General features: G+C 40.5%; 1 protein-coding gene across 2 annotated transcripts; it reads left to right on the forward strand.

The window, feature by feature from the left end:
• The first annotated feature begins 3,170 nt into the window (after positions 1–3,170).
• On the forward strand, positions 3,171–8,846 carry pax1a (paired box 1a). 2 transcript variants are annotated; one of them, XM_080480522.1, is made up of 5 exons: positions 3,171–3,508; positions 4,219–4,848; positions 5,829–5,962; positions 6,466–6,679; positions 7,335–8,846. In XM_080480522.1, exons 1-5 carry the CDS (start codon positions 3,295–3,297, stop codon positions 7,424–7,426), a joined length of 1,284 nt encoding a protein of 427 aa, XP_080336648.1. In that variant the 5' UTR covers positions 3,171–3,294; the 3' UTR covers positions 7,427–8,846. The 2 variants fall into 2 exon arrangements, with proteins under 2 accessions (XP_080336648.1, XP_080336649.1); XM_080480523.1 differs by having other exon boundaries at positions 3,208–3,508; positions 7,306–8,680.
• Positions 8,847–9,224: the final 378 nt, after the last annotated feature.

Genomic DNA, 9,224 nt, shown 5'->3' on the forward strand with positions numbered 1-9,224 from the left:
CTTGCGGGTGTCAGGTGTCGATTGGATGGGTCAACTTGTGCCTTGGTCTAAAGGCGATTTGAGAGGGAAAAAAATCACACACCGGAGGCTTTTGATGAACCCCGTGTTCTCAACTGATTTTAGGCAGGAAAAAAATAAAAACGGATTTTTTTTTTTTTTATTTCTCTAGCCCTGCATGCGAACACAAACAAATTACAATATGCCTTATTGCAAAGAAACAATAGCTTCAGTAAAAAAAAGAAAAAGGTTGAGGTCATAAACAGAACTAAAATGTGGTGATCTTACATCTATTTTTTATTGATCCACGGTTTATTCACACGTTTATGATTAACAAGAGCAATCCGTGCGAAATTATTTGGCAGCGGGGATGTTTTGAGAAAATCGTAGATTTGATGAAAAATCCGCCGTTTTAAAACAAAACTGCAACCACCAATAAATTGATTGAGAATTTCAGGTGTGATTGCACGTGAATGTAAATATAACCTCTTCTTGTTTTCAGAAATGCCATGAATATCCACATTAATGTGTTCGAACATTAAAGGGGAAATAGTTGAAATGTGTGAATTCTTCTGAATATTTTCACGAGGCCATTTTCAAAATATCAATCAATATGCAAAATAAAGACGTTAAAAGCTCTAGATTAAACCACACCCCTTCTCCACCACACACACGATTTTCATTGAAGACTAAATGTGCAATAACCCCATAATGATTCGTTTGAATTCATTTCGCACAGTCACTTGGAGCTGCTCAATCTTTTCTCGTCGTTTCTGACTAAAAAATACTTTCTAGTCTATTTGATGTGCATACGTTTGGTACAAGGCCAAAGCTGTTTCTGTTGGTTGAGTTCCACAGCAGACATACTGACGCTAAAAATAACAAAAACTGAAAATATGGAATAGTTAATACTTTGAAAGGCAGATATCGAGGACTGCATTTGCTGTTTGTGTTCGGGCTGCAGTGTTTATGGGGGCATGTATTGTGTGAACACACCGGGAGAAGAAGGGGAGACTTTCACGATTGCTTTTGTTTGGTCACACATGACAAACACAATCAGGCGGTTGCAATGCGGCACACCTGACGTGTGCGTAAAAAGTGCAACCGCACCAACGGCCGTCTCGATCTAAATTTTTCACCATTTTCACAAGCCTCTAATGAGCTTTCGAAATCTTTTGGTGGATTGGATTTAGAAAACAATTTCTCAAAATACCACAGCATTGCAATATTGTATAAATAAAGGTGCCTGCACATTTAAAAAATATATTTTTTCACAATTTAAATCTTTTGAAATATGGCAAACAAAAATCCAAGGTCTCAATGGACCCATTTTTTATTTATTATTTTATAGATAAACTAGTTTTCATGAAGACAAAAACAAATCTAGTAAACCAAACAAATACAGTTGCTTTGATGAATTGTTGCTGTGCGCAATCGTGCGTAAAATGCGCAAAATCCGAACGTCACCTTTTAATATCTAATTTAATATCTAAGGTAATTGCAGGTGCAAAAACCACACGCCATTATTGCAAATTGACAAAAATTGACTCGCCTCCATTCAAAATATAACATCTTAAATCATAAAGCTATAATGCAATTAAAATGCACATAAAGACATTGCCTACGTTGAAAATAGTGTAAGTGACAGTAATAAGAAATATTCAGTTCATGAAATAAGCATGTCGCATGTTAATCGGCGCACAATATTTTGATATCAGTATTTTTGTATTGCATCATGCGCAAATTCCCTTTGAAACGTGCACAGGTCACAAACGCTGGTCGGCGATAAAACCGTGCAATTCCTAAGATGTCCAGATGAGGGGAGTCCTGCCAGCCAAAGTGCAGAGAAGTCAGACAGGATGATAAAGACAAGATGAATGTCATTGGCAATTTCAAAATATATATATATATTTTTAAATAATGTTACTATTGATAAATGATTAAATAGAAGCCATACTCAGCAGCAAAAAGTTGTTGTTTTCTCCAGAGTGTCCTCTCACCAGGTGTGCACGTGCAGCCTGCAGAGGGTCTTTGATATGCACTGACTTGGTCTCCAGAAAAACTGACCTTCCAAGAATAAATTAACCAAAAAAACCAACATATTTCCATGGCTTTAGGATTAGAAGGAGTGTGTTCCTTCGAGCCTCGACGTTGAAGCTGGCAGGAGATACTCAGAATAGAGGAGAGGAGCGGAGAGGGTGGGGTGGAGGTGGAGGGACAGGGACACTGCACCTTGTTACCATTGGGTCGACTGTTAACTTTTACAAGTGACGTTTTGCGAGCTTATAAACGATACCTTCTAAACTTGCACAGGAAACTCTGAAAACATGCTGTGATAATGTTCGTCTCTGGAATCCAGTCGATATCCCATAGTCTGGGAGCTCTGAGATCTACAGAGGTATCGATTACATGAGACCATTCCCATGTTTGATGCCCTTAACACTGGCTTATTAAAAAAAGACTCAGCCTTGGAGGAGCAAAGAGTTTCCTTTTGCTCTGATGATCAAATGAGGCAGCTAAAAGGATCAACTAGTCATTTCAGCAAGTGGTGTGAGATTATCTGCTCAATTTCTGAGAAAATACGCAGAAAATACGAATTTACTCAATTTATTAGAAATCTTAACGATATAATTTGAAAAGCTACAGATGAAAATATAATTTTGTCTTCATAATGGGATATTTACAATCGGCAATAAGCCTGAGTGGACTATTAAGCATGCATTCAAACATTTTATGATTACATTAAATGCATGCGTCATGGTGTTTTGATATGAATTGAGTGATTTGCACCTAACTGTTGAAGTTAATCACTATATCATAAAATATATTCTCTTCAATGCAATTTCAACGAAGGAAATATGATCACATGTCAACTGCAACCGTGTTAGGTGAACACAGTTTCTGAAATGGCAGTATTAGGTGTGGTGCATGCAACAAATTACCAGTATTGACGCCTTCTTGTTTCCCCAAAAAGTTTATTAAAGTTGATAAGTCTTCAGGAAGCTTTACCCTCGACTGTCAACCCAATACAACGAATAACTCTTTACGAGAGGGGTGTAATGTTGGATGAAACGTTTCCCTTCCTGCCACTTCCCTTATGCTAAATATTCAAGGAGGCTGAGCGGCTCCAACCGGATGGGGTTTGTATTGGCTGACAGCGCTTGCAGCGCAGTACGACCAATAAGACCAAGGCACAGGCTTGGCGTATAACTGCGAAGATTGACGTGGAGAGGACGCGTCAAATTAATTCCAGCAGACTCCGGACTCCCCGGGATAACTCCAATTTGCATTTATCGGATGAAGATCACTTTGCTGCCATTGCGTCTCGCTGTCACCGGCTTCCAGAAACAGAAGGGGACACGCTGCTGTCGGAGGGGACTTACAGGACTCCACTTTTCCCTCTTCGGGGGCTCAATCCTCTTGTTCCCATTCCTTCTGCTTCGTTCGGGCGCATTCAGCCATTTGAGGGGCACCTACATGTCCCAGCATCTCGAAACGTATCGGCAAATGGGTAAGCCCTCACGGTATGCATGCTTCAGTGGTGGCGCGTAGGGAAGCGTATCCACACTCACCACGGCTGCGTAAAGACAAATTTAAGCATTTGTTTCTTTCTTATTTTTTTCACCCTCTTCAAGTTCTGATAATGTGCAAATGAAGACGGTCCTTGGCGGCAGCCTGTCAACTTTATTTTTGGGGTGATTCTTTTTTTTTTTTCTCCTCCAACGCAGTTTGGCAGGAATGACTGTCTGCTTGAAGCTTTAAATCTTAAATGGAACCACACCACCAATTATCCTATGAAATGGTTCCCTCTGAAGAATTCTCTGCTGTCTATTCTTCAAGCTCGCCATTTTTGATGTTGTTTTTGTTGTGTGCGCAGGAGTGTTGGCGGGCAGAGCCGACCAAAGAGTTTACACACTTTTGTAAAGTTGCAAAATAGCGGCTACCAACCAGCGGTTACCCCTTTGCGGGCGCACAGCTTTCAGTTTATGGTCTAAATGACTCCAGACTGTACCACTCGAAAACAGGCTGAGCGTTTGGAAATCCCAGTTCCTCTAAATATCTGACAAATACAAAAGTTTTATGACAATGTATCCCGTGTCAACACAAATGCATTGCTTTGCGCGAAACATGATTATTTTAATCGACTGTTCTTGTATGAAATGTGAGAGCTGCATGCGGAGAGAAGAAATAAGTAACTGTTGTGTCTCATTTCTGCTGCAGAGCAAACCTATGGAGAGGTGAACCAGCTCGGTGGCGTGTTTGTTAATGGGCGACCTCTGCCCAACGCTATTCGTTTACGGATAGTGGAGCTGGCCCAGCTGGGAATCAGACCCTGTGACATTAGCCGGCAGCTCCGAGTGTCCCACGGTTGCGTGAGCAAAATCCTGGCCCGGTACAACGAGACGGGCTCCATCTTACCCGGTGCCATCGGTGGGAGCAAGCCACGGGTCACGACGCCGAACGTGGTGAAAAATATCAGGGAATACAAACAAAGCGACCCTGGGATCTTTGCCTGGGAGATCCGGGACAGGCTTTTGGCAGACGGGGTTTGTGACAAGTATAACGTCCCGTCGGTCAGCTCGATCAGCAGGATTTTACGCAACAAGATCGGGAATCTGTCGCAGCCGAACCAGTACGAAAGCAGCAAGCAAGCCTCCGCGCAGGCCGGGCTCTCCTACAACCACATATACCCGTACTCCTACCCCAACACCATGTCACCTACTGGCACTAAAATGGGGAGCCCTCCTGGAGTACCGGTGACGGCCGGGCATGTGAGCATATCCCGGGGCTGGCCCTCTGCGCACACCGTCAGCAACATCCTAGGAATACGAGCATTCATGGATCCCACAGGTCAGGAACTATTTTTTCTCTGCGCACTCGCAGGCCTCTCAGTGCTGCGCCACAACACTTTAACTCACAATGTCCTCAAGTATCAACTGAATAAACTCGAACAGCTGGTTATTATTGCGTTTATCTGCACGATTAACTGCCATATTACTCCGTCCAACCTGTTCTCGTAGCAGACGGTACAATGTGTCCATTAAAGGTTGTACAGGCCTCCGCTTCAGCATTCATCCAGAACGCAGTAAGGCCACTCTCAATAGGCCTTTTCATGCCGTGTTGCATCTGCAAACACCTTACCCACCTGCTATATCCAAGCTAATCCTTCAAACAGTCACGACACTCATTTTTCCTTTACCAGCTACATATTCACTGTCTTGACTTGGTACTTTGACGTATTGGCCCAGTATTATTTATGTCATTACTTTTGATTGAACAATTAAAACCAAATAGATATATGTGTTTGAAGAATTTAAAGCATGAACCAAAATAAAAACTAAAAACCAAACTACCTTGAAGATATTACCCAGTATTCTCAATTTTACTCAATACATATAAGATGAAAGAAAAGGTGAGGCTTTTGAGTAGAGATTAATTCTGGAAATGTGTTAAAATAAATTAGGAGCCAAAATATTATTATTTTGAATAAACTGCTTTTGTTTATTATTTATCATTGCCAGCTTGGTTGCGGATTTATATAATTAATGCCCTCGGTTATCATTTTAGTTGTATTAGACGTATTTAGGGCACTTTAATCACTGAAGTATTGATATTAATAAAGATATTTGTTTTAACTTCAAACCTAATTCAGAAAGTTGTGGAAATTAACTTTGTTTATCAGCCCAAACAGGCAACACCAGGGATTTTTTTTGGGATTGCATTTTTTAGATTAAGGTTGAATTTTAATAATCTTCAATTATATTGTTATATAACTTTTAGGGATTTTATTTTGATGACTTTTCTGCTTGACTTCACCTTCTCTGGAAAAGGGATTGCTGGGACTGAAGGATACGCACCAAAAATGGAGGACTGGAGTAGCGTCAACAGAGCAGCTTTCCCCGCGGCGCACACGGTTAACGGCATCGACAAATCTGCCATTGAGTCCGACATTAAGTATGCCCAGGTAAAAAAGAAAAGAAAAACAAGTCTGTACTGAAACATTTTCTGAATCAGGACTGGACATGTGTGCAGTCTGTGCGTTGCAGTTTTTCCTCTTCTTTTTTTATGTTTTATTTATAGGAAACAGTCCAGTTGTTTCGTGCCAAAATGAGCATAGTTTTGTAGAAAATTGTTGTTTTTGCTGCAAAGGCCTGTGGCACAGTTGTGTAAAGGGATCTTAAAAGCCACAGACTTCTGCCTTAATAACATTTAACCATTCCGGCCGGATTCTATTCATTATATGTGTCTTTTAGAAAAGGTTGACAGGCAGAGGAAATCTCGTTGCGCATGCATGCTTTAATTATGTTTACGCATGGTGAATAAATTATAGTGGGATGCCCATGCTGCCTCCTTGTACCACCAAACCATTCAAACTCCAAACAAGGTCTTGAAGGCCACAGTCTGTTTGAAGTAGTGTCTTTGGAGACTGTTTGTGATCATTCCCTTCCTGTCTTATCTGTTTTCCAGCCTTCCTCCACACTGTCCGGTTACGTCTCGGCGTGCGCGTACTCTCCAACCAACCAGTATGGCGTGTACAGCGGGCCCGCGGGGGGATACGTGGCCCCGGGTCACCACCACTGGCAGGCGCAGAGCCCGGCCTTGTCCCACCCGGGCAGCGGGATGAGCATGCATGCGGGGGAGATCCACTCCTCGATGGCCTTCAAGCACCAGGCCCGAGAAGGTACAGAGCCGTCTGGAGGGAGGGAGACCAGATTGTGTAAAAGACATGGGAAAATATATTATCTGCAGACTATATTATTATTATTATTATTGTTATTATTATTATTATTATCTTGACCTCGAGTGTGTTGGGGTCTAGGTCCGAATCCCTGTTGTTCCAATGAAGGGCGCCTTGCGTAAAAAGTAATAGCCAAGTGGTGGAATGACTTACTGTGGCGCCCAGTGAAAAGATAAAAAAAAAAAAGAGTTATTATTATTATTATTATTATTATTATTATTATTATTATGCACACTTAGTTTCTATCTGATCACTCACATCACAGTAAAAGCGTGTTCAATTTCCCAGCACACCTCTTTCTTTCTTTTCTCACGCACACCTTTATTTCATTTAATTTTTTTAAAGATAAGCATCAATGCCGTCATTCACTAAATCTCAATCAAAGAGTGATTATATGTCTGTCACTTCAATATTGACCTTTGGCAGTTGGCATGGTTGTCACGCGCCCTGAGGTTTTTGTCATGACCATACAAACTAAAAAGGAAAAAAAGGATTTTTAGTGTCTTTTTTATTGTGAAATATGCTCGAGAATTACACTCCAATGTCTTTTTTGCCCAACTTTTACGCAGATGGGTATTTTCTTTCGTGTGTTTCCCAGGAGACAGAAAGCCTCCCAGTCCTTTGAGCAAACAGCAACACGAAGACCTGAGCAGCGTGCACGGACTCAGTCTCCCTACCTCATCATCATAACCCGGACTTATTACAGCTTTATTACCTGACACCCCCCTTTAAACTGAACTCATTTCAACGACTCCCAACAGTAAGTCTTGAACGGCTTGTTTATCAGATGCGGACAGTCCAGCTCCATCGGCCTGTGTGGCCATTTGAATGTAAGCGTGCATGGATGTATCGGTGTTTCTCACTGGTTGATAGGATGTTGTTTTATCTTAAATTTTTCAGTTGCTATATCCTCTTATGGAGACTGCAGGATTGTAAATCCAATCTGTCACTGATGTTTGATTCTGAACAGAACAGACTCCTCTGTAATTCGCCACATATTTAGACAAGATGACCACAATTTGCGCCATGATCTCGATTCTGCAGTGACTCAACGATGTGAACAAAAATATATGAATTGTCTAAATGTAAAATATTTGCCAAAGCTTTAATTATATATTTTTATAATTCCACTGTAAATATTCCCAAATAAAGGCTTTCTTGAATGCCACTTGTTGTTATAGCTTATATTATTTCTGCATTCATCAGTTAAATCATGGTTTGGTTTTTGCATAATTCAATGACTGAATTAGTTGTTTTGACGAGTGATGGACTTTTTTTTGTCACGGAAAGACTTACTTTAGTTTTTTAAACTTCTTTAATTGATTGTTTGGAATTGAACTTAGAGTTGACAAAACTCCTGATATGTTATCTCAAAACTTCATGAGTTAGTTAACTATAAAAGGTGAATAAGGAACTTTTAGGGGAACCTCTCTCAGTTGGATTACATCCCAATGTCGCTAATGATTACTGGAAAAAGTGCTTTGGTTTGCTCGTGCGTAACTCCCCCTTCACGTTCACAGAGTGGGCGCCTCCAGTGATGCTATCTGACTTGTAATTGATACTCACCATGCTGGTAATCTGCGGGCCGATCGTGCCTGTTAATGAACGGTGTGTACAGGAGAGCAGCAAACAGTCCCATCCACCCACATGCGGCCTCGGGGATGTGTTATCCCGCATGGAGCGGATTATATACGAGTGTGTTCCCATACAGGCCTGCAGTCTGTGCTCCCTCTGGTCCTCTCTGTAAACTGTTTATTCCTTCAGCCTGCGTAGAAATAGCCTTCTCACAGCTCGGTTAAACAGACCAAACTCTGTGAATATGTGGCTGAGTTTGTCTGTGATTTGTCTTTGCCCTATTTCTCTGTTTGGGACCAAAATACATGTTACAGTGATCCGAAGACAGATGATGCGGTTTGATACCTTCAATGTTAGATATGTGTTTGATGGTGCAAAAAAAAAAAAAAAGCATTCATAGCATTTTTGTTTACTTTTAAGTTTTGAACTATTTCGTTACTTTGGGTAAAAATGCGTTTTTGCGCATTCTAATGCGTAACCTATTGGTTAAATAGCATACAATAAATAAAGGCTTTATGTTTTGTCAGTCACTTCCAAAACTTTGAATTGACTAATTATTATTTGTTGGAAATTAGATCAAACATACAGATTATTTATTTTCAGAGCCAAAAAACGACACAGTGGATTTAAAAAAAAAAGGAAAAGGAAAACGTGTCTACAATTTGAGTTCGCTTTCTTTTTTCAGGATCTCTGTAGTTTGATTCATAACTAAATGTATGAAATGCAGCTGGTTTGGTGACAGATCCAGATTAGTTTAGTTAAAAAAAAAAGCATCAATGTGGAATTTTTAAATTTATCACCGATGCATTATTATTCCTATTATTATGCAAAACGACGTATTTAATTTAACAGTATGGTTTCAGACAGTGTTCAGTTTAATTCAAAAAATAAATATGTCGTGCTTAAACACCTC

The sequence above is a fragment of the Lipophrys pholis genome (genome assembly GCF_963383615.2).
Source record: "Lipophrys pholis genome assembly, chromosome: 14".
In the NCBI taxonomy this organism is placed as follows: Eukaryota; Metazoa; Chordata; class Actinopteri; order Blenniiformes; family Blenniidae; genus Lipophrys; species Lipophrys pholis.

Coding starts and splice junctions, on each gene's coding strand:
- pax1a (XM_080480522.1), top strand. CDS start 3,295: ATGAAGATCACTTTGCTGCCATTGCGTCTCGCTGTCACCGGCTTCCAG. Junction 3,509..4,218: donor CGAAACGTATCGGCAAATGG/GTAAGCCCTCAC, acceptor TTTCTGCTGCAG/AGCAAACCTATGGAGAGGTG. Junction 6,680..7,334: donor CAAGCACCAGGCCCGAGAAG/GTACAGAGCCGT, acceptor TGTGTTTCCCAG/GAGACAGAAAGCCTCCCAGT.